This window comes from Thermobia domestica, chromosome 1 (genome assembly GCF_964235325.1).
Source record: "Thermobia domestica chromosome 1, izTheDome1.hap1.1, whole genome shotgun sequence".
Taxonomy (NCBI): Eukaryota; Metazoa; Arthropoda; class Insecta; order Zygentoma; family Lepismatidae; genus Thermobia; species Thermobia domestica.
The window spans coordinates 74739352-74761982 of NC_137454.1; the positions used below are offsets into that span (position 1 = coordinate 74739352).

Below are 22631 nucleotides of genomic sequence, written 5' to 3' on the forward strand. Positions count from 1 at the left end.
CTATCTTTCTTTCCAGCGTTCAGTATGTTCAGAGTTCAGCGTTCAGTATGTTACTGTTCAGTATGCGTGCAATACTTTTCCAGTGTGGGAAATCAGGCTAATGGTTCTGTGATTGCTGCACTTCTTTGCTTGCTTTTTCTTGTTCAATGCAATCATTGTAACATCAAGAAAATCCTTTGGCTATTCTCCACTCAGGTAGATCTTGTTAATAAGTAAAGTAAGCACTTTAATTGCATTGTCTCCTAATCCCTTGAGCAAATCTACTGGTATGTCGTTGTCTCCAGTGGCCTTTCTCCTTCTCATGTCTTTGATTGCTTGTACTACTTCAGTTTTCAATATGCTGTTTTTTTTTTTTTTTTTCACATCACCATCCACCTCTTCCTCTGCTTCGATCGCAATATCTGTGGGGTGGTTCTTCTGATCATACAGGTCTTTTATATATTCCTCTAGAATTCTAAGGATTCTTTGATGGTCAGTGATTACATTACCTTGTTGATCTTTGATGACTAACGTTCTTGTACTTTTGCTAGCTTTTCCTTCACTTTTTGTGCTTTCTGATTCATCAGATCATATCTGCCGCGCCGTTGAAGCTCTATTATTTCTCCACATGTCTGCTCCAAGTACGTTTCTTTGCCTTTGTCCGTTTCTCTTCTCAATTCATTATTCAGCCTCCTGTACTCCTTGATGTCCATGTTTTTCGCCCTTCTGCATTCCTCCATCTTCTTAAGCATCGCTTCAGTTATCCATGGTTTTCTCGGTGCTCTTTCCATCCTGCCAATGTTATTGTGGAGTGTGTCAAGTAGAATCTGTTTAACTTTTCCACAATATTTTTTATATTGTCGACCATACAGCCCATTTCACAGAATTTTTCTTCAATTTCTTCTTTTACATCATCACCGATATTTCTTAGTCGCTCTAAGTTTCATTTTCGATTTTTTCTCTCATTTTCTTGATCGATTTTAACCACCAAGTGGGTTTGCACTTCCGCCCCACCAGTAGATTGTGATCCGAATCAATGTCCACTCCTGGCAGTGTCTTCACTTCTCGTACACCATTCCTGAAACTGCTTCAGAAGAATGTAATCGATTTGGTAGCGTTTCTTGTGTCCTGGATTTTTCCACGTGTATAGCTTGTTTTTTCCTTTTCTTAAACCACGTGTTCATCACAACTAGATCATGTTGCCCACAGAAATCGATAAGCATTTGACCTCGTTCGTTTCTTCTACCTATTCAAATGGTCCCATTACCTTATTCGCAGCTCCTTCTACTACGCTGTTGAAGTCTCCCATTACTATGGCGTTGAACTTACCTCTTCCTTCGTGATGCAATATGTCACTAATCTCATCATACATTACTTCTATTTCATTGTCACCATGGTCTGTTGTTGGCATATACACTTGTATTATCACAATATCCACCAGTTTTGTACATAGTTTTACAAACATCAAGCAGTGACTGCAGCATTCCACTTTTATTATTTTTTTCTACACTTTTTGCTACTTCGTTCTTCAGTGTTATCGTGACACCACTCTCGGCCTTATTGCTACCCGAATAGTATGTTCTATAATTTCTCGATACTACAGTATCTCATCTTTACCTGGCCATCTTGCTTTATTCAAGCCCACTATATCCAGTTTACATTTGTCCACTTCCATTTTTAAATTTTCAAGTTTACCCGCAAGTCGTACAGTTCGTACGTTCCAGGTTCTTATGCTGAAATTGAAGTTATTAGACCTATTATTATTATTTTCTCCTCTGATGATTCTTCCCGTAGTAGTCCCCACTCGGAGATTCGAACGGGGGACTATTTTGCCTCCGGAATGTTTTACCTCAGGAAGAACTATCATATTTATTTATTCCCCTCCTTCGTCCATCCTGGGAAAAAGACAACGTGGTAGTAATCCCATTTCCTTTCCATATCTCCATGCCGTTGACCAAATAGTGTTTCATCCGCCTTTTAGAACAGTTTCCTCTCTTAAAGACAAGAAGGTATCCGACCTCCACCCGCTCATCCGTCCTCTATATTAAATTATTACTACTATTATTATTCAAACAATAATATATATTTGTAATTATGTATAATATATTTGTAATTAAAAAGAACTACCTGGATGTATTGTAATCTGGCATAAGCTCCTAGGAAGCTCGACTGTGCAGTATTTACATGAGAGAAAACAGAAGTGAGGTTTCAGTAATGAGTTCTAGTGTGGGTAATACTGTTCCGGTCTGTACTGACAGTTTAGACAATAATTAATTTCGGTAAATGAGATTATATTTATATATCATGCTTTTGTGTGAAGACTCTAGGTATACTGAGAAAAATTCCAAAGGAACTTGGTTTTGAATACATCTGCTGAAAAACTAATTCCTACTGCCAACGAAACATTTTCAGTACTTTCCTACTGTTTTTTATTATTTTTATTTCCCTCCCCTCCGCTGTTTTCAACGCATTAAATTTGAAGACACACACACACTCCAAATACCACACAGAACGAATCACAAACAAGCACAATGTTACAAATAGATAGGTCTTCGTGACAAAGAGGAGAACTAAAATAGACAATACATATATTTCAACCGTTAAATTAGCAGATATTACAACCAATATCTTAATTTATAGTTAAACAATTAGTTAGGGGAACGTGGGGCATAACGGGGAAGGGGGGCATAACGGGGTATCGGTATTTTACGAACTGTAATTTACTGCAATCTAGCGATATGTACCTAAACAACATTCTCAAGGACGAAGGGCTGTCGCGCATGAGTAGCGTTCTTATCAGTTGAAAAGGAACAGTGCTGTGCGTCAGTTCTTTGTTTTCGAGCTGTGGCATATAACCATTGGGATTTTTCTTTTGTCAAGGTAAGGCAAGTTATTTTTTACACACTTTTAAACTATTGATATGTTGAAAGAATATTTCTTCTGTGTTTGTTGTGTGTTTTTGAGGTTTACGGATTGTAGGTTGTAACAGAGATACTCGTTGATTTAACACTAGAACTCATCTGGGGCAAAACGGGTGGGGCAAAACGGTATTGGAACCACCCCATTTTGCCCCATTACCCCATTATTCCCCGTAAGAGTATCGATTGTGTAGTTTACTATCCAGCTCGAAACATTTCTTGTTAATGCTGGGATTGCATAAGCTCTTGTTTGCTGTCATTTTAGGATGGTTCGCACATATAAAAGGAAATCAACGAGGCAAAGTTGGGAGGAAGAAAAGATGAAGGCGGCCATCGAGAGTGTAATACGTGGTGAAATGGGATATTATAAAGCTTCCCGGCAGTTCAACGTTCCCCAGACTACGCTGGAGCGGTGTTGTAACAAGAGACGAGAAAATTCTGGATCTTTCCTGAAACAAATGGGACATTTCAAGCCTGTGTTTACTTATGAACAGGAATGCGAGTTAGTAGATTATTTAGTGAAAATGGAGAGGCGACTTTTTGGTCTAACTGGCAATGAACTGAGAGAATTAGCGTTTCAATTGGCAGAAAGAAACAAAATTCAACAATTCCCTTTCAACAATAATCAGCATGGAGTCGTTTTCCTTTGTCTGCCTTCTCATTGCTCTCACCGACTTCAACCCCTTGACGTCGGCTTTATGAGGCCACTCAGCAAGTTACTGGTTAAGAGGATTTATTAAGCGTCACCCTGAAATAACACTTCGTAAACCAGAATCTACATCGGGAGCTCGCGCGATGTGGTTCAACAAGGTAGCTGTTTCCAAGTTTTTTGAGCTTTTAGCTGGAGTCATTGATGAACATCATCTCTCTGCAGAAAGTATTTATAATGTAGATGAAACCGGAATAACCGTGAATCCTAAAGGACATATAAGGGTTGTCGCAGAAAAAGGGAAACGTCAAGTTGGAGCTGTAACTTCAACAGAGAGAGGAGAAACGGTTACTGCAGTAATTTGTTGTTCAGCTGCTGGAGCTTACATGCCAACTATGATGATTTATCCTAGAGCAAGGATGCAGCAGGAATTTGAGATGGGCCTTTCACCTGGATCATGGGCAAAAGTTAGCGCTACTGGATGGATTACAAAAGAACTCTTTCTCAAATAGTTCAAGAAATTCCTAATGTTTTCAGGAGCATCTACAAGTAAACAAGTTCTTCTTCTTCTGGATGGTCATAGCGCCCACACTAAAAACTTGGACTTAATTGACATGGCAAGAGAAAATGGAGTCGTTTTCCTTTGTCTGCCTTCTCATTGCTCTCACCGACTTCAACCCCTTGACGTCGGCTTTATGAGGCCACTCAGCAAGTTCTATGAAGATGAGGTTAGAAAATGGATTAGAACCAATTACCCAAAAGTTGTTACGCTCCAAGTCATCTCTCAACTCTTTGGCCCTGCATTTTTGCGAGCAGCATCAATGCTGAACGCAATTAACGCCTTCAAGAAAACTGGGATTTGGCCTTTGGACATGAACGTGTTTACAGATGAAGACTTTCTACCTGCAGATGCAACAGACATAGGCCTAAACGTCACTGAGTCAGTAGGAAATGAAAACCCTACACTAATTGCACCTAGCAAATCCCTCTTCAAACCACACGCAGAAAGCGTACAGTCGAATACATCTGAATCTTCTATTGACGCAGAAATTCCCGGATGCTCTTACAAAGAACAAACTCCATCAACATCAAGTTTTCCTTTTGCTTCACCTCGAAACATAATAGCTATTCCAAAAATTAAGCAAGGGACAAAACGTACAAACCGTAAAAGGGGTAAAGCAGCCATATTAACTGCATATCCGTACAAAAAGGAACTTTAATTAGCTCAAGAAAATTCCAAAAAATCAAAGGTGTATAGAAATAAACGTACTATAGCGCAACAAACAAAGGCCTACCAAAGAATGATCGAAAAAGGAAACTAGTTAAAGAGTCATCAAGCTCGTCTGATGAAGAAGACTATGACGCAACTTGTCTTCATTGTGGCAACCTTTGGTCCAAATCTAATGAGGGCTGGATTTCATGCACGAGATGCCATCAGTGGGCCCACAATTCGTGTGTCGGGGTTGTTAGCGATGACGATGAAATTGAATACTATTGTAAATTCTGTTAGAAAAAGCATGATTCTACCAATGTTTCACATCTACTTCAGACTTAATAGTTGTACTGTATACTTGTCTATTTTTGATTTCCTCGTATAAATTTATATATAAGGTTCGAATTCGCAGTTTTGTTTAAGTTTTTCATGCTCAATTTCAAAGTTTGTTTATGTTGATTTGATGTCAGGAAATATTAAGATTTAAGTGACAATAATTCGATGTAATCTGCGTAAACTTTGTAGTACAATTCCCAATGATCACATTTTTATTTTTTCTTAATAATGCCTAATTCAGAATGTGCCTTATACGTTTTGAAGTAATTATGAGGATTTTTTTAAAAGAGTACTCATCTTTTGTTATATTTGACTATTGAGTCTAATAAATATTACATAAAATTCAAGTTGTGTTGTATAATAGTAATCATATATTGTTGTTTTATAATGATAAGTCTATATTAGAGCTGGATATTATAGATGTAATAGTGTACGGGGCAGTATGGGGTAGGGGCATAATGGGGTTGACTGAAACCCAATGTTCCCTTATGCCCCACGTAGGGGGCATAATGGGGATAAGAGCCATTTTTGGAATAAGCTAAGCAAAAAGGTCCAAAACAATATTATTGAAAGGATTTGCTTATTGAAATATTACAATAAATATTCAACGTGTCTACCGCAAAAAATATTGCAATTGAGATATTGGTTACCAATTTATACAAGCAAATATCTTAGCTTCCCCATTATGCCCCACGTTCCCCTACTGCTTTTCTAAAATTAAGAGCATCCAGAAATCGAGTAAGTGTAAAACGGGAATATTCTTCATAATTAATGAAATTGCTATAGTTTTAGATTCACGAAATAGTGTGTCAGATATTAACGATTAAATCTAGACTGAGTGCTCACTGAATTGCGAACACCCGTCCACACAAGGAAGAGTAGCCAGTAGAAAAGCTGATTACATAACCACCCCAATTGGTAGTATTGCAGAGAAAGAACATACTCGAGGCTACATGTTGGTAGACGACACAGTGTTTTAATGGAAGGTAGGCAGGATTTATCCGCAGTACAATAGGGCATGATTGTGGGTATCCGATCAATATGTGCATCAATAACCCAGACAGCAATACTTGTCGGATGTGACCGTTCCTGTGTAGTAAAGGTGTCAAGGAGTGGGAAGAAAAGAGGTAACGGTTTCAAAGAGAGACAGAACTGCAGGGGAATACGGAAGTTCAAAACGTGATGAGTGTGACGTCAAACAGCTCATGACAACCAAACGAACCGCACCTATCCGGGAACTACGTGACCAATACAATTGTGGATGTACACCATCCATATCCGATGCAACTATACAGCTTATACTGGGATGTATGAAGTTCAATAGCAGACGACCCACTCGTCACCCACTCTTTACGACTCGTAACCGCTGACTTCGTTGCGCTTGGGCACAGGAACACGCTAATTGGACCGTAGATGATTGGAAAATGGTGTGTTGGTCCTATAAATCACTTTTTGTGCTACTCCTCTTGGACAGGCGTGTGCATGTGTGGGGCCAAGACACAAAGCCATGGACTCTTCGTGCACAGTGCGTACAGTACAGGCTGTGGGGCGGCTGTATGGTTTGGTGATGCTTCTGTTGGTATGGAGTGGGACCGTTGGTGTGCATGAACCACAGCGAGACAACCGTTGTGTACCTGCATGTGTTAGAGAAACACGTACACCCTACACTGCAATACTTCTACCTACACAAGGACGACATTTTCTAGGACGACAATGCACGGTGGCACGGAACTGTACTTGCTTGGTTTAAGGAACATTCCACGGAGCTGTAGCATATGAATTGGCTCCCTAAGTCACCGGATCTTAATCCTATAGAACACTTATGGGATGTTGTGGAACGAGCTCTTCGCATCTTGACTCCTGCACTGATATCTGTGGGCTTTTTGTGGGATGCCATCAAGAATATATGGTGTCAGATCCCCACGGAAACATATCAACAACTACCAAAATCCATGCCACACCATGTCCAGGCAGTTCTCTGAGCAAAAGCTGGAGCAACAAAGTATTAGATAGGTGGTCGCAATTCAGTGAGTATTCAGTGTATAATAGATCATTGCACATACCTATAATGAATACTGTAACACTTTTCAGATCTCCAAATTAGGCATAAGTATAGGAAGTCTTATAAAACGCTACCTATATTTTGTTTGCTAATTGATACTAGTTTCTATACTCACCAGGCGCTGGTCCAGCTGATGAGTGTATCTATTGTCACTCTTCCTTGTATGCATCTAGAATATTCTGGTATCTATTTCCTGAAAGAAAACTTAGAATGAACTGAACAAAATAAAATTAAATAAAATTAAATAATAATAACATACCAATGATAAGAATACATAAGGATACTGATGAAGTAAATGTATTAAATGAATGTCCCTTCTCCGCATTGGGATAATAGATTTATGGGATATATTTGAGCCCTTTTCCTTCTTAGGTCACAAATTTCAATGAAAATGTAATGATAAAAATTCATAAGATACTCTACATTTTCCTGAATTTTGAAACACCCTATTCCACTAGTATACGCCATTTAATCAAAATGGCACGATAACCACCCATATTGAAATGGATAATAACTGTGTTTCAAAGGTCATTTTAAACGGATCAGCCGAATTCCTGGCTCCGAAAAGTATGGATTCAACATTAACCTTAGTCACTTTGGACAGTTTGTTTTCAGCCTTTCTGACCCCTCATGTCAAAGGGAATTGTACCTGAACTTGGCATTAACACTGTTACTATTCATCCTTGCGTTCACAAAAACTATGGATTCGACACTAATATCTGTTGTTTTAGATTATTTCTATATACCAACCTAGTAGCGTCGCTTATAAAACAATAGTGTATCTTGTTCAAAAGCATGATATATGTAATTATTTTTTTATTTTCACCCATTTTCAATATGCGCCGTAGAAGTATCTAATTGTAGATAAATATATAGCGTTTCGTGAACTGAAATAATCACTTTAAATTCAGAAATATAATATATTAATAAAGGTGCTTGACATCATAGCTATCTAATGAAAAGAAATATTTAGTTTTCAGCAAAGTTTTCTAAACTTATCTGTCATGTACAGTTTAATGTTTATGTGCTGTAGATTATTGGGTCTCGAAATTGTCAGCTTGTGGACAAGAACCTTTGCTCCTAACACGGGAGGGTCCCACAAGTTGTAGATAAAATCTGACTGCCACATAGCACATCTGATAAAGCATCATAAGAAATGAACATGAGCAAAATTTAAGGTGCTATGGACCAGAAGCCTAGGAGATACGGGGCTTCAAAATTTGAATATCCAAAGAATTATATCATGGAATTATGTACGTTTAAAGTAAATATCTTGAAAACCGTTAAAGCAATCAAAACAAAAGTTGCACAATATAGTGAGAACAAAATGCCCTATCAAAAACCACAAACAGCGTTGCCATAGGTGAAGCAGTGTTGCTAACTCAGCATAAAATATTTTATTATAAATTGCACCATATACAAGTGTACACAGATTTAAAATGCACTATTATCACTAAACATAACAGTGAAGTGTAGTGGTGCAATGTTGCACACTGTTGGAGCTACGTGTGCTGAAAATGTACAATGCAGATGTCTGTTATGTGGGAACAAAGGGTAACAAAGGAATGCATTAGAAAAAAGTGAGTATTTTGCAATATATTTCTGTAGCCCCTATGGATAAGCAGACAACTTGTGAAAACAAAATGATACACGCGAGGAAAGAAACACGTGTTTTCTATTTATGTAAACTTTTTCTCCAGGTTATCTTATCAATATTTGGAAGAGTACTTTCTTGGTTTGTGTCTTTCGTGTTAAGTAACATATTCTTTTACTTCCTCTCCTACGTACCATATGATTATGTTTGTACACTGTAATATTACCATATTCACATTCGAAATATAATTATTTTATTACTACCTCATTTCGTTTTTAGTCGGACCGGATAACGGTGTGGTCTAGAAGGCTAGACAACCGACATATTGGGCATCGCGGGTTCCAATCAAGCCTCGGACATGTTTTTTATTGTACTTTCCATCTTACATTTCATTGTTATCTTTCTCTTTCATAGTGATTCGGATTCCACTTTGCACTCCTATATAGCTTCGGAGCTGACACAGGACGTAAAAATGGCATTAGTCAATTGCGTTTTTCAAATGCCTCAATATTTTGTGACACGCTGACATTTTGCTATGTTATACTATGTGTGTTTTGAACTAAATTCGTAGTATGAATACCAGATTCCTTTATTACTATCTGTTGTCACATATCATATTTCTCTATTGACCATTTTCAGCACACGTAGCTCCAATAGTGTGCAACACTGTACTACTACACTTCACTGTTAGGTTTAGTGATAATAGTACGTTTTAAATCTGTGCAGACTTGTATATAATGCTATTTCAAACAAAATATTTTTATGCTGAGTTGACAAGACTGCTTCACCTATGGCAACACTGTTTATGGTTTGCGATAGGGCATTTTGTTCTCATTATATTGTGCAAATTTTGTTTTGATTGCTTTAACGGTTTTCAAGATATTTACTTTAAACATACATAATTCCATGATATAATTCTTTGGCTATTCAAATTTTGAAGCTCCCTAGCTCCTATCCTTCTGGTCTATAGCACCTTAAATTTTGCTTATTTTCATTTCTCATGATGCTCTATCAGATGTGCTATGTGGTAATCAGATTACAGCGACAGCTCGTGAGACCCTCCCGTGTAAGAACTTGAACTGTGTTAAAGTTGAGCTTGTGTATTTTCGTACCTATATAGAATGGATGGCTACAGAAAATTAGGCTAGTGTCACCTTGTGACCACGGTGATATTGTACGTACAATGTGTTAACAAAGTGTCGTTTTATAATTATTGTGTCATAGAAACTCACATTCCAATTTAACTGGAGTAATTGTACTGACAATGGTTGCAGACCACGTTCGGGACTCGGAGTGCGTTATATGGAAAGTGAAGGACAAGGAACTATGAAAGCTTGTTGGTGGAAAGGGCCGCGACAAGATTGGTAACGTCCAGCAACATGATTTTATGGAGACCAACAATATTTTCCCCGATGCAAGATTGGCGAATAGTGAACATCAGAGGAAGATTCGATATTCGGTCATAAGAATTTCGACTCGAAAATAAAATTTAAAAAAATGAAATGTTTGAGTTTTACGTCCCACGGTTATGAGAGCTAGGCTAAAGGAGACGGTGATGATGAGAGATGAGTGAAATGGTGGAATGAAGAAAGTGGGAGAACTCCGAGAAAACCCACGCACACGGTGTTTGTCCACCACAAAGTTCACTTGGATTGAACGGGGATTGAATCAGGGACCCCAGACTCGAAAATAAAGTCGGAAGTAGTCAAAGAAGAGCACATTACAACGCTTTGGGTGGATGGAAGTGGGAATTGTTCAGCTGTCGATTCATAACATTGATCTTTGAGAAATAGTGGTGTACCGAACATTCAACCACATTAACAAGGTAATGGAAAAAGATATTTGTCATTCTCGTATACGTATAACCATTTTTGGAACTAATATTACCAATTAGAAATAAGGAAATAAATCCTATAAACAGCCACTTGAGGAGCTCCAGTTCCTGAAAAATAAATAATTAAAAGTATAAACACGTAACTTTTTCGTACTGAACCACCATTATCATACGGAAATTCCATTTCCAACAAAACTATTACTTCTAGGAATATCTGCTTGGCCTTGGAAAATTATTATTTTTTTAAAAAATATTTAAACAATCTCTTTTCTTTTGTTTACCATCCTTTCTTTTTCTTAGAAGTTTCTAATACCAGATGCCACCAAATACCAAATCCAGATCTCGTTTTAACAACGCATGGCGTGATGTAACATTAGTTTCTGAATTGTTATATAACTCCATTGCCTCTATCCGTTATATCTATTATGTTATGTTCACAGAATAAAGAGGCAGGTGGACATTTCCATTGAGCGGAAGTTTCCATTATAAGTATTCAGATAGTTTTCCTTCTTCGGAAATTTAGTTTTCACTAAATGAAAGAATTATATGATCAAACACTCTAAATTATTCAACAACATGCGATGCTATAAAAGTATACATAACGCAAAGCAATAACTATTACTTCAAATATAATAAAATTTTGAACAAACCTCAGTTATTATGGAGTCGTACAACTTTTATTTACACTTAACATGAATGTCTAGCGACTGCTCATCAATAAACAGCTACTACACTATAAAATAATCTTCAGTAACGCACGTAGTAGTCAGTAGTGCAAATTTTCTGTGTTCATCCACTTCTGTTATCTAAGAAATCTCCTAAACATGTATAGGAATCTTGTAAGTATTCTTTTCTTTATTAAATATGAAGCAGATAATTCTAGCTCCAACATCTATCTATCTAGGGCAGCGTTGGCCCTGTGGTTCAACTTTCATCTCTAGTGATTAAGGTCCTTGGTTTGATCCTGGCTCGTGCCAAGTGAGCTTTATGGTGGACAAACACTGTGTGCGTCAGTTTCCTCGGGTTTCCCCACTTTGTTCTTCACTCCACCATTTCACTCATTTCTTATCTCATGGGGGCGCGGTGGCTCAGTGGTAGAGCTTTCACCTCCGGTGCTTGGGGTCCCTGGTTTGATCCCAGCTCGCGCCGTGTAGACTTTGTGGTGGACAAACACCGTGTTCGTGGGTTTTCTCGGGGTTCTCCCGTTTGCTCCCACTTTCTTCATTCCACCATTTCACTCATCTCTCATCATCACCGTCTCCTTTAGCCTAGCCCTCATAACCATGGGACGTAAAACTTAAAGATTAAATTTCATTTTTTTTTCACTTCTTATCTCCTTTAGCCTAGACGGTATAACCGTGGAATACATAAACAATTTCTGATTTGAATGAAGTTTTCTGTATTTTACATTGTTGTCTCTAGGTCAAAGAAAACTCAATTTACATGGATCAATTAACCCCGTAATTAACATGTGGACTTTTTAAAAATCTTTTTAATTACATAAACACAGTTATCACAAAATAAAAATAAGATGCATTATTGAAATTTATTAAATAGAAAGCCTTGTTTTCGCCCTTTGATTTTTTTGTTGTTTTAAAAGAAATCAATATCTGAAGGACAAAACATATTGTAAGCGATTGAAGGAACTTCATTTATTTTGGCCAAAATTGGGATGGTGATACAACATGAAATATTTTGATATGTAAGCCTTTGGTTGAGGTTCGATTGAGTTATTGGTCATAAAAATTGAGGTTGGTTTGGTAAAATGTCATTAGCTGTGGTATGCTATCGACAATATCAATCTGGTCTTGACCAAATTTGGTATGGTAATAGAACTCATATAGCATATATACGTTTATGAAATATTATTATATGCAGAGCATTTATTCTCGAAATATTAACCACCAAATGTGGGTTTGAACTGAGTGAAATTAAGAGATTTCACTAAATCACAATTGATAAAACCCTTCCGATCTTGGCCAAACTTAGCCAATAAATAACCAATAAATAAAGAACCACAAGTCTGCACATCGCGGTACTTCACACATATATTAAGCTTATTAAGGTCTAACAACATTTAAAATTTGACCAAGTGGAGATCTTTGGTTTCCAAGTTATTAGCCACCATATTTTAGGTTTGGCATTAACAAGCCTCTTACAAGAAGTAAATGCAGTGTGCACAGGACAGTAACTTGTAGGGAGGCAGGGAGCAACTGCCCCCCCCCAGGGAATTTCTCCGCTGTTCGAGGGGGCCCAATTTAAGACCAATATGTTCAAGACTCCGTATACAATATGAACATGAAATTGTTACGATTTCTTTCGCTTTCCTCCTTTCCTCAGAATTTGGCCTAGGTTGAATACTCTCCTGGGTACTGAAGGTACTCCAGGCTATCCAACCGTAACTTAAATTGTATTGCACAACGAAAAAAAAAGAAAAAAAAAACTTAAAATATAAAAGAGAAATAAAATAACGTCTGCAATAATGAAGAAAGGAAGGTTTGGGAAAGTAAAAAAAAGAAGAAATATAAAATAAAATAAACTACGCTTCGAATCAGGATCTTTCTCCTGTTGAGACCGCTGCGTGAAGCACTGTAACTGTTGATAATATCCTTCGTATTTAATTCTTTCGTTCTAAGACCACTTGCCAAATATTGTTAATCGAGCTTATAACTAAGGGATATTCAGATCTCATAACACAATGACTACTACTTCATACAGTACAAACTAAATTTATTGTTAGAACAGAAAGAAAAAAATGAATGACAGAGCTCCCCTTCCCGCACGGGGAGGAAAAGACTGAAGTACACATTGCAAGTGAAACAAAAATATATATTTATATGCAAGTGAAAAAAAGTGAAAATTTAGTTCCAAATTATGTTCTTAATTCCAAATTTATCTTCACCAATCTTACTTTCGCAACAATTTCTACGCGCTCAGAACAACTTTTTAACGCACCTCTTACATTTCTAAAGAAAAATTTCGTTCCGGTTATAGTTAGTTAGTTAATTTCGTACAATATAAACTCCGTTTGGTCAATCCGATTCTTAGTGCAAGTACATTTTAGAATTTCGAAGATTTAGAGTTACATAAAACAAAATACAAGTCCCTTTTTATATCGGTTGACCTATATAAAAAAATGAATTGCTATGTTGCTCAAATTAAACTTTGTCACAATTTAGTATTAAATTTTACAATTGTTTTCAAAAACACTATTACATCATTCGAAAGAGGGGGGTAACATTTCTTTGGCCTGCTGACATACATTAGGAATACAAAAAAAAAACTATTACAAGGGTTTACGGCATACTTATTAAATCGGTTCACATCTGAATACGATTTTCATCCAACAGCTTTCCTAATGGCTGAGCACCCTATGAAAGCGGCAGCGGCGGAGATAGAGAATGGCCGGGCCTACATGAACACACTGAAGAAATAAAATATTATCTTATTTCGAGCGGGCAATCTGTCTATTTCAGGCGCAACACGTCTCTAAATACACACTTTCTTCATATATTTAACTATTTCTTTGCCCATGGCTCATTAAATAGCAACTTCTCCAGTCTCACTTTTGTTTAGCACAAATTTTCAACTACTGATCGTATCTGCCAAATATTTCTTTAAACTACAGGGTGAGCGGACAAGCTTCAGGTAATTCCATGATCACAAGCATTTATATTAATAACATGTCAGCAGGATAGAGAGAGAAAGCAGTGAACGTTCTAAACATCACCCCAGGTTTATAATTTCATACATAAAGTTTACTAGAAGGATCCTATTAACCACAAACAACAGAGCCAATTTCAGATTTTGGTACTCAATAGTTAACGATACTAAAACTAACCTAACTACTATAACTAACAAACAAAGAAAATAAATTCACACAAAACGAAAGAGATTTGAACGAAGATTTGATATGGAGAGGTGCTAAGCTAAGCGTAGATTTTTGACATTTGAAGTTCCAACCGAAACAAGTGGAAGTGGAAGTGAAGGGAGAGGAAGGACGAATTCTATCACCCAGGCGACTGGGGACCCATGCTTGACCGGAAAGATTTACGTTAAGCAATCATGTTTCTAGATTCCATTACTCTAAAGAAACTCATATAATGTTACTTTTATCATCGTAGAAACAATTTACAGTAAGCAGGCGTATATATTAACTTATCTTTGCTCCCCCTTTTTATCTGATATATAAAAAAAGTATAAATTTTCGAAAACCGAGTTTTTAGTTCCTAGTTCAAATTTTTAAGGTTTGTCACGGTTTATAAAACATCAGCCAATTCGTCCGAAACTAAATTTAGACGGCAGCAGTCACTTTCCCCCACGCCTGGAATCTTCCGAGTCGCATGTTTCTTCCAGTTTTACAACTGATCTTCAAAATTTTACTTCAGCCGCATTATAATAAAAAAAAATCATTGATGTTACCTTGTAATCCTGGAAACCAACGGTCAAACCTTGTAATTTGTTACATCGACTGCGAATTAATCCATTATGGGTAAGCCACGTGCATCATCACCAGGGAAGAGGAATTCTGTCGTAGTTCGAATTATGGCTGTCTCACTTCATAGTTGTCCTCTAGGCCTTCACCCCACCTTCCTAACTGTATTTTTCACTAATAACTCACATATTAAACGCAGTGGGTTTCCCCTTTTTTTCAAGGTTTCAGTCAACCGTAGCTACCTGAGATGTTAACACACGCCATAGTCAAACCGAAAATAACGCTATCCCCTCCCGGCGAGGATAACTTCACTTCGCCCCCCTTATTTTCCAATTGGTAGGTTTAAATACCGGAAGATGTTGGAAATTTTAACATACTTATCCACTTATTAAATGTGGTAAAATAAAAATATACGATTAAAATAAAAATATCTAAATTATAACTACTTACTTGAATGAGTCTAGTTTAAATTTTTAATTTTCCTTCTTACCAAAAAAATTGATATCTTCTTGTTTTGATTTTTGACTTTTCTCACTTGGTGGCAGCACATTCACGCACCGCGAGGACTATAAACGAACACTTGATGTGGCTTTGGATCGAACTCGAAACAAGGCGCCATTTTGGGTCCTCAGATTCCAACGATCTCATACTAATATAAACAATTATACATGAGCGGAAAAAGGAACCGTCTCAAAATTACAAATGAAGCATCGAACAGGCTCACTACATTACATAAACAAAACTGCATACAAAAGGTAAATAAAACAAAAATGAGTCGTGGACCCATTTCAGTAAAAAAATTCTACCATTAGGGACCCTAGAAATAGTATTTATTCGTATGACTTGAGATTTGTCAATATTGTTCCCTTAATAATTTGTCATGTATGGAACGGACCTAGGTATGTGAGAGAGGGCCCACAGGCTCTCGGGGGCCAAAAAATAGAGAAAGATGGTAAGAAGGGGCATATTTTCGAATTTTGCTTGAGGGCCTAAAACAACTTTTTCTAGGGGCCCAAATATTAATGCTTGCACTCCCCAGAAAAAATCTAGTGTGCATTTATTAAAATTTGCTAAAAATGAATGAAGGACCATTTTCTTCAAATATACGGAAATTTACAAGTAATATACGTATTTTTCGAAAGAGATTAAAAATATGACACAACTTAGGTCCACGTCTCATATAGCCTCGCTGCTGAACGGGGCGTTAAATTCAAAATCAACTCAAATAATATCATTACAGTGTATTATCTTTGTTAACATGTCATGCAATTTTGGTGAATCAAGGAGTTCCGAAATTTTAGAATTTACACGATTGTAAAAATGAACACTTTTAGAATAGCTAGACTGATAAGTGAGTGTTGTGCCATTGTACTGCATAGAAAGTTTTACATTTTATCAATGTAGAGAAGATAATTTCAGCTGAAGCAATTTATCAAAAGTACTATTTTTTAGAAGTAACTGTACCCTATTTATGAGTCTGACACTCTGGTATCCAGTGGCAATAGCCGAGTGGTCTCGAGCGTTCGGCCTCTAAACGTAATCCATTGAGGGGTACGAGTCCATCTGAAGAACATGGCCAAAATTTTAACCGTCCTGAATATATTTGTGTTCTTGACCCCGTCGACATTCGTAAGGATTTAAAGCTTCTACGAAGAAACTCAGATACTCAAAAACACGAGGAATGATCGGTGTTAAAAGCAGTAGCGTAGCGCGATATTCCGAAAGGGGGATGCCAAAGTTAGTCATTTGTGCGATATAGTACTACTGCAAGCAGCAATACATAGCTATTCCGAATAGAAATATAGGGTTATACAAAATTTAGGAGGAAGCCCCCCTAATTGGAGGTCTAGTGGGGCATAGAGAAGCGAATGCGTGGATTACGTTAGAATTTAAAAACCAATTGTCTCAGCTCATTCTTGCTACTACCGTTGTGACGAGAAAACTAGGCCCCACTTTTGTATAAACATTGTTTCCAGTATCGTTCCCTTCATTTCTTTCTCGTGGGCGGCTTTTTTCTCCACATACAACACATCAATCTCATTCTTTCAAATATATATATATATATATATATATATATATATATATATATATATATATATATATATATATATATATATATATATATATATATATCGCCCCTAGAAATTTATCATCTTGGGTCCGCAACTCAGACGCCCGTTCGTGAATATGGGCCTGATTGTATATATCATTTGAAGATGTAAATACAAAGCACTTAAACCAACTCTGGGGGCCTGTTTCTGTATCCAGATACTGAAGTCAAGGGCGCAAATCTGTCTTCAACGTTCGTGGGATGGGGAAGACTGTTCCCATAATCCTTTCCTTTTTTAACGATGTTCAAAATATTTATGAAGTTGAAAAAAATGCTGTGGAGGATTAGGGAAGCAGAGTTGTCTATAACATCGGCAGGAGGGTACATTTTAAGGCTTATTGTGGGGGCAGGGGAGAAGAGACTCATGTTACAGTAGATGAATCAGATTTCTGAGGTAAACCTGTTGTACTCGTATGTTATATACCAAATGATGTATAGATGAAATAGTGGTACATATCATTATTACAACTCAGTGCCGTGAGCTCATTCTGAAATTTGAATATATGCATAATAATAATTGACATGTTTCTACTTACGCATCCACAATGATCCACATTAAAATTTTAGGACATTTGTTTTATAACAATACAAATAATGACTTCCACAAAACTATGAAAGAAAATCAATCAGGCCTATATTTGGCGCAACAATACTCTTATCTGAGCAAAATTATGATTACCACAATAGCATTATAGGAATTGTTACAGGAATTAAACAAATAGTTGAAAATAGACTACTAATAATTAATGACAATGAAATATTAAAGAATACGATTCTTTTTAAAAAATGAAACAAGTCAAAGGACATCAGTTTCGTTTGTGGCAGTCGGATAGAAATCATCATCACAATCTCAAATCGGATTATTGGGGGGGGGGGGTGGACAAGATTGTAGGCAACATATTCCCCTTATGTCCCCGAGATTTGTGCCAATGACTGAAGGGCCCTGGCACAATCTTTGCGAGTGACGGGGAGTGGTGGCTCTCTTATCCTACCAGATCGGTGATCGTAATTCTACAGAATGCTTTATATTTATGCCTGTGTCTTTGAGCTCCTTTACGATGAAGATTACAATTACGATGCATTTAGTTGTGATTAAGGCATAACTATTTTAATACTATTATTTACATAACCGGCATGCTTCAAAAATGCGTTGAACTAACCATTTTCGTTTTGTTCTATTTCCTTTATATTAGGGCTCGTACGTTCTGTTCAGAAATTATAGCTTAGTTCAAAATATATACAGTTGGAAATACTTGAATATGCCAGCGTATATGTAAAGCAAATGTAGGGTTGCAAGGGATGAGGAGGAGTGAGAAGGGAAGTATTGCGCATGCCCATTCAACAGAAAGCAGACGAAACCCCGATGCTTTCAGTAGGCCTGGAAGCCCGAGGAAAATAGCATACGACAGGAGGAAAGACAGAAAATGTGCATCGAGCGACGCGCATGCGTAGGTTCCTCTTGTCAAAGTAAGTCGAGAGAGAATTGCAGTGGAAATAATTGTGATAAATACAAGCAAACAATTTATATATAATGAAATACGTACTTTTTCTTATTAAGAGGGGATGCCGGGCATACCGGCGTTCTCTTACGCTACGCCGCTGGTTAAAAGTAACCTAGATTATTATTTTTTTCACTTGTTGTGAACAAGCAGGAGCGAATGTATGTCGTATTTATAGTGCGCGGTGATTACACCAAATTTTAATAATGCTGTTTTATTGTCCGCATCTCTATTGATATGGTTATTTGTTGGGGCACGGTATTCGTTCCTGCGAGTTTTGTGCTGGTCCAACATTGTGACCGTGGATTTTCTCGGAATTCTCCCACTTGTGCCACTGCATCATTCTGCCACTTTCATCGATCATCAGTCTCTTGCATTTATCTCATCTTCTTTGGCATTAGTTGAAATACCGTGTGACGTTAAACCAAAGTATTCATTCACTTTATTCACGATCGTTTGTAGAATTCCGCTTTTCAGTTATATAATTACAAGAGTAACAACGCTAGATATGTGAACAAGAAGTTCTCGTTCCCCTGTTGAAAACGTCATTTTATTTTCATGTTCTTATCCGTAATGTCGCCTTCTTTTCAATCCCCAATTATCACCCTTCATGCCAATATAGGCTGAACTTGGAGTTAAATGGCATCTAGAACGTCACTATTCATCCCAGTCAGCATCCCCGAAAACCATAGATTGGACACAAATATCGGTCGTTAGGTCGTTTTTTATTACTTTTACATATTATTACTCAATGTTTCGCATAAATATAATCAGTTCGCATAAATGGAACAAGCACAGTTAGAGGTTGGTGCTTTGTTGTCACATCCACAATGACAGGTAAAAGGCCGTTGAGACGAAGTAGCCCATTTCTTTATTTTGAATTGATATTCTGTGTTTCAAAAAAAAATATTTCACATAGAGAGAGGAACCGATCTGGAATTTTAGTTTAGAATGATCCATCATGTGAAGGTAGAGTAACTTCTCAAGTATTTAAATATGTGACGCCTAATACATGTGCTCTATGCAAATAGTTATAAGAGAACAATTCTGAAGCGTATCCCTTAAAATATATGAAAAAGGTCCTTTTCTATCAGAGAAACACATTACAAATATGATAATAGTATGGATGTGTGAAATTTGGGCTTACAAGTTCCCTTACTTTTACCAAAATAGCCTTCATAGACATTGTATACGGTTATTGGCTAAAATATATACAGGGAAACTAGAAATGTTTATATGAGAGATGCAGCTAGCAGTGGATAATAGTCTATTGTATGTAGATAATTTGAAATTCACTATCAACTAACTGTATGTCCCTCTGTGAGATATGATACCCATATGATGCTTATATGGAAATTTAAAAAAGAAATTTGGTTAGGTATCACAATCTTTTGTGGACTTTTAAGTTGTGCAAAACAATTTTCGATCCCCCAAGTAATTTATGTAAAACGACCTCTTGAATTTGGGTCGTTTCCATATTGCAATTGATAACCTTCGCCCCGGGTTCGATTCCAGGTGAGTCAGAGTGGTTCGAAAGTCATGGTAAACTATAGGTTTCATTCTTATATACACTCAGTCCTTAGTCTAAAACAGTCAAGCGTTTGGCATCGTCTATCATGCATCGCAAAAACCGTAAGTTAAAACAATGTTCGTTGTATGAATTGCTGCCCTTTGGATTGGTATTCTGTTGTCTTGACCATTAGACCACGACCACTTTACTATCAAAGCGTCCTCATTGTCGACTTTCCAGGCTGTTCCAATATATGCCACTTCTTCAAATCTTCTACGCTTTTCTTTGCTTTGTTGATTCTTTCGCATTTCCTTTATATTCTTGTCATTTATCTCTACCATGCATAATTTGTATTTACTACTTCTGTTTCTCTTAAGCGAGTACTTCATACTTTTCTTATCTCTTCCCATCAAACTCTAGATTTGACTGATTTAATTGTCATGATCTCCACATCAGTCAGAGCAGGAATGCCAGACTCTCAAACATGAGAACATTTATTTTCGTGACAGATTGTATTTGCAGCAATTTTACAATAAATTATTAAATACTCGTAAATAAATAAATAAATAATAAAATGTTTGTATTGCATCAAGCCCTTTATTTAATGCTTAAAGATTTTTCGTGTTGTGATGCATGGGGTTTTTGGTTCGGTTCCAGCTTGCGCCAAGTGAGCTTTGTAATGAACAAACACCGTGTGCGTGGATTTTCTAGGAGTTCTTCCACTTTCACACACACATCTTCATGCACACGCACACAATGCTTCATGTGAACAACGATTATTTACACACAATATTTCTATTAAATACACTTGTGTGTAAGTTAGGAAATCTATCATGTCCTGACATGTATTTCGAAGAACTGAACCCGCTTTTAAAACCCAGGGCTGGTGAACTGCCCCCTTGTCCCACCATGCGGACGTGAATACTTGAAACTCTGGTCCTGACTAGTAATATTGGCATAACAAATGGTAGTAGCCTAATTTTGTGTAACATTACCATGCAATGAAACGTATGTATATGACGACTTCTGAGCTTGCGAACTGATGTTTTTATTCACACACGATGTTCTGTAAAATCAAGAGTACATTTATTTTGCTTTTGTTGAAATTTATTCTTGATCTGTATGAACTTATAAACTACAGAACAAAATACCACATAAGAGGAAATTAATGAGTAGGCTATAAACTGTCTTAGCCTATCTATGAATATGTGTATGTCAAAGAAGCACTAATGCATCTTCACAACTTACATTTCAATGTTTTGAAAACTTAATTTTTGTTTTCATCCACAGGTTATCACGCTGTTATCGCTACTGCTATTAACTACATTTGCTGTGGGAGATGATACAATAATTGATCCACCTAGAAATCAGAGGGTTGAAAGGCAAATTTTCCAAGGTCCACACAGAGGTCCTGGAGGTTTTGGACACCGTGATCAGCACTGGAACCATCGCGACCAGCACCACTATCCAAGATACCCACCAAGTCACAGAGGACCTTGGCATCGTCCGTGACAATAAGTGGAATACAATATAACGAGGGGTGTGAAAAGAAGATTATTTGAGAAATTTATTTGTTATTTTAATTTGACTTATAACTTAATAAACGAATCAGAAAATAACCTACGCGTGTATAACAGTTTTCTGTGAGCAACTCGAAGGAAACCTAACATGTAGTATTGTTAACATGTTCAGTAGTTTTAGTGTACACGCACGTGAAGGATGTATGTACAGAACTTGTGACGGAAGGTTTCTTGTAAACTTGTTTTGAAATTGCTGATTGATCTATGTTGAATGTCAATAATTTTAAATTATAGAAAACTGAATAAAAATGATTTATGAGTCTAACCTATTAGCTTTCTAAGTTCAAAAATTTATAAGCATATGGTCAACGTGATAAAACAGATAACGAATTTTATAACTCGTTCCCGAAACCCGTTAGATCTATTAACCAGTGATCTGGATAGACAAGTGACCCAAAGAGACGCGGTGAGACAGGAAGTATCGAAACATCATCATTTATTTGTAAAGTATTAATGAGGCTGTTAATGTTATTTTCTCCCTTCTCTTTCTTTTCTCACTAAATATGTCAACTTTTTTTTCTTTCTCTTATATATACTGTATATAGAAGAGCTATGGAACAGTAAGCACGTGAGAAACATAGAAAACAGAAGTTACATGTTGTTTCTTATGATGGATATCAAAGTTTGATCGAGGGAGCCTTAAAATGTCGCGTAGAATGTGTAAAGGAAACGAAGTAAGTTCTGTCGCTTTTTGTGGACGTCTGTGTTCAATTAGCCGTCACACCATGAGTTGAATGCGAATGGAGATAAGGCGAAGGTCAGTTGTTGGTGTGGGTATATTCAACAAACTACCTGGTCGTGGCAGTTCAGTTACACCGTGAACTTGCGTAAGGACAGATTGAACATGGGACCTCCAGAGAGCGTCATAAGAGCGTGTATGCTATACTACTTAAAACTGGGGTCAAACACCGC

General features: G+C 37.0%; 1 protein-coding gene across 4 annotated transcripts in view; it reads left to right on the forward strand.

The window, feature by feature from the left end:
- Positions 1-21971, forward strand: part of LOC145666187 (uncharacterized) — a 42732-nt gene extending 20761 nt beyond the window's left edge. For 2 of the 4 annotated variants that reach the window (XR_014127701.1, XM_081733257.1), the window contains exon 2: positions 21430-21971. Coding sequence is in view for 2 of the 4 variants with exons in the window: in XM_081733257.1 (XP_081589383.1) it covers positions 21430-21651 (222 nt within the window). In the remaining 2 variants the exon portion in view is untranslated. Of the gene's footprint in view, positions 1-2716; positions 2860-11336; positions 11425-21429 lie in introns of those variants that run through there. The other 2 variants (XR_014127700.1, XM_081733261.1) reach the window with 2 other exon arrangements.
- The last annotated feature ends 660 nt before the right edge of the window (positions 21972-22631 follow it).